Source organism: Clarias gariepinus, chromosome 1, assembly GCF_024256425.1.
Source record: "Clarias gariepinus isolate MV-2021 ecotype Netherlands chromosome 1, CGAR_prim_01v2, whole genome shotgun sequence".
Lineage (NCBI taxonomy): Eukaryota > Metazoa > Chordata > Actinopteri > Siluriformes > Clariidae > Clarias > Clarias gariepinus.
In genome coordinates this window covers 19,035-22,500 of record NC_071100.1, presented here as the reverse complement: position 1 = coordinate 22,500, position 3,466 = coordinate 19,035, and the positions used below count along the sequence as shown (strand labels likewise).

General features: G+C 41.0%; 2 protein-coding genes across 2 annotated transcripts; both read left to right on the top strand.

The window, feature by feature from the left end:
* Window positions 1-1,322: 1,322 nt before the first annotated feature.
* On the top strand, window positions 1,323-1,649 carry LOC128524075 (histone H4). Its single transcript, XM_053496392.1, has one exon. It carries the CDS (start codon window positions 1,338-1,340, stop codon window positions 1,647-1,649), a length of 312 nt encoding a protein of 103 aa, XP_053352367.1. The 5' UTR covers window positions 1,323-1,337.
* On the top strand, window positions 1,507-2,735 carry LOC128524070 (histone H2B-like). The gene is made up of 2 exons (XM_053496379.1): window positions 1,507-1,517; window positions 2,324-2,735. Exon 2 carries the CDS (start codon window positions 2,334-2,336, stop codon window positions 2,706-2,708), a length of 375 nt encoding a protein of 124 aa, XP_053352354.1. The 5' UTR covers window positions 1,507-1,517; window positions 2,324-2,333; the 3' UTR covers window positions 2,709-2,735.
* Window positions 2,736-3,466: the final 731 nt, after the last annotated feature.

The following is a 3,466-nucleotide window of genomic DNA, read 5'->3' as shown; positions in this document are numbered from 1 at the left end:
TCACATACACTATCTGGTATGTGTTGCAAATTCGCAATTATCACACTATAATTCACTGTATATTCCATCATGATAAGTCCTGGAGCTGCACCGGCATGGTTCTGTGTTCACTGTGTTTCTGGGCTAGTGATGGATCGTTCATGAACGATTCGTTCTTTTTAAACGAGTCTTTAACATGTAAAACACAGACACTCCTACCTCCGTAATAAACACGGAGATGTTAGTCCCATCCGAACGCATGCATGAAATGACAGACGTCATTAAAAAAAAATAATTCAAACTCAAACGCCGTTTGGAAAACTAGTCCCGTCCGAATAGGGCTTAAGTTATTTCAAATATTCTTAGTTGTGTTTATGTCTTTGGCAGGCTAGTAATTTCACCCTTGGGAAACAGTAACCTGCTGACAAAGACAAAGTTTAAAGAAACTATTTATGAACTAAAACGACAAAGAACTATGGACGAGATGTAAAAAAAAACTAAAAAAAAAAAAAAAACATGATTTGAAATTATGATAAAATAGTAATTCAGTTTTTTTTCCGTAATTATATTATGAAATAGCATTAACTGAATTGAAGGCTAAAGACCTTTGCTCTTCTGTTTGTTTTTTATTAAAGTAAATAATAATAATAATAATAATATGGTTAGCTAATTAGCAGAAATGTCTAAAGAAGGAATAATGAGTTTTAGACGGCACTTCATGTTTTGGATGGTTATTGCCTGCCATCTTGTGGCCGAGTTTAGTAAGTGTTTCCTTAAGCACTGAGATCTTGTAGCTCGTGTTGAAGGTTCAAATCCTGCTTCAGGTCTGTGTGCGGGGAGTTTGCATAGTCCCCCTGTGCTTGTCGGGTTTCCTCCTGGTACGAGCGTTTCATACCAAAATCGTTACCAAATTGCCCGTATTGTGTGAATATGTGTGTGTGTTTGTGCGCTCTTGCGGTTTTAATCAAACTTCATTTAAGAAAGTTTTTACACATCACACGACACATATACATGGTTACAAATGCTTTACTTTTACACTGTTAATTACACTGATATGTAACAATGTTTCAACATTTATGCCGTATATGCAAAATTATACAAAGTACTACTGATACTTACGTTACATTAGAATTTATATTTCTATCAGGTCTCGCAGATACTTATTTGCAGTTTGGTTGTATGATTTTTTTTGGTATAAAATATAATAACGCCTTTTTTATATCTTTAAGGAAAACACGACCGTTGGTCTTAGTCCCGCCTCCTCGCCTGGTCTCAAGTAGGTCCTCTGGGGGCGACTAAATACGTCGTCGTTGAGCTGTGCGTTAAATTCTTTCATTAAACTTTGTAAGAGCAGTGGGATGTCAGGAAGAGGCAAAGGCGGGAAAGGACTCGGGAAGGGAGGCGCTAAGCGTCACCGTAAGGTTCTCCGCGATAACATCCAGGGAATCACTAAGCCCGCCATTCGCCGTTTGGCGCGCCGTGGCGGAGTGAAGCGTATTTCCGGCCTGATCTACGAGGAGACTCGCGGTGTACTCAAGGTGTTTCTGGAGAACGTCATTCGCGACGCCGTCACCTACACCGAGCATGCTAAGAGAAAGACCGTCACCGCCATGGATGTGGTGTACGCTCTGAAACGCCAGGGTCGCACCCTGTACGGCTTCGGCGGTTAAACGCTCTAACGGCTAACGACACGAACACAACGGCTCTTTTAAGAGCCACCCACATCTCCAACAAAAGAGTTCCTATCTCCAGTTGTGTGTAAAAGAATATTTTAAGCTTATTAAACGTTGTTTAGAACTTTCATGACACTTGTATATCTGCGGGCAGTTGAGAAAACTAGATATAGACATTTAAAGTTAATCTCTCTGACCCAGTCGGAAGACGATGTGTTCGACCTTATCGAAATAATCAGGAAACCGTTTTAAAAAGCCTTCGAATCCGTTTAAAGCATCACAAGACATGAACAAAGCATTTAAAGTTTGTTACACACACTAGTTAAAAATGTGGACGCAAAAGGATAACGATTATTTACAAATTATATGTACAGGATATCTTTAGATGGTCGAACACGTGATATACTTATTTTCTGGTTTATTCATTTATTTATTATAAAAACAATAAATCAACCCGCGACCCTAAAACGGCGGGAAGGGACACAAAGCGAAGCGGTGGGGGGAGGAGTAAGAGGAAAAGACTGAGGTGGTAGGAGGTCCCTCACGTGTTGAGGTTTTGGATATAGACCAATCAAAATCCGTTCTTGGCTTGTGCTTAATTACAATGTGACCTGTACATAGAGGGCCCTCGAGGCGGAGCTGTTCATTCTTCTCTCAGTCTCATCGAGAAGTAACAGCACCATGCCTGAGCCAGCCAAGACCGCCCCCAAGAAGGGCTCGAAGAAAGCCGTGACCAAGACCGCCGGCAAGGGAGGCAAGAAGCGCAGAAAGTCCAGAAAGGAGAGCTACGCTATCTACGTGTACAAAGTCTTAAAGCAGGTTCACCCCGACACCGGCATTTCGTCTAAGGCGATGGGGATCATGAATTCGTTCGTCAACGACATTTTCGAGCGCATTGCCGGTGAGTCCTCTCGTCTGGCTCACTACAACAAACGCTCCACCATCACTTCCAGGGAGATCCAGACCGCCGTGCGCCTGTTGCTGCCCGGTGAGTTGGCCAAGCACGCCGTGTCCGAGGGCACCAAGGCCGTGACTAAATACACCAGCTCCAAGTAAAGCGCGTCACCGCCGCCTTCATCAACACAACGGCTCTTTTAAGAGCCACTTATGTTGTCCGTCAAAGAGTGATTTCCTGCCGTGTAGGTTTGTGCTTCAAAGTAATTTTCTAGGAACCACTTGTAAGTAAAATTTAATTTTTAAACTGCTATGTTCTAGATCAAGACAGTTTCTAGCAGTACACTAGTGATGGGGAATTTCGAATTATTTTAGTGACTCGGTTCTTTGAATCTCGTTCATTTGATCAGAAAAAATATATAAAATGTTACATTTTCAATAAACACACCCCGAACACGACTTCATACACACAATTTTGCTATAGTCTCAGTAATTAAAATATTACAATGCAGCTAAAGACATATGATAAACAGAATAAGCAGCTCACCTGTCATATCTTCCGACCCGAACCGTTCGTTCTTTTGTCACGTGACTCCCATGCAGTGCAGTACACAGGAAACAGTATTGAACGAACGGTTCTGCTAATGAGTCCCCGGCTCGGGTCGTTCGTTCTTTTGTCACGTGACTCCCATTGACGCTATGCAGTGAAATAGATCAGGTTTTGTCCGAATATTGATATTATTGTTTATCGTGATCTAATAAAAAAGCATGCAAAAAAATGACAGTAAATGTATCGAGTGTATGTTCTTGTCAATGATGTATACTTTTGCATTTATAAAAAAATATAATGTACTCAGAAATTATTTTGTATTTATTATTTATTTATTTTGGAAGATGTGTAAACATGTGCTTGGATTTAA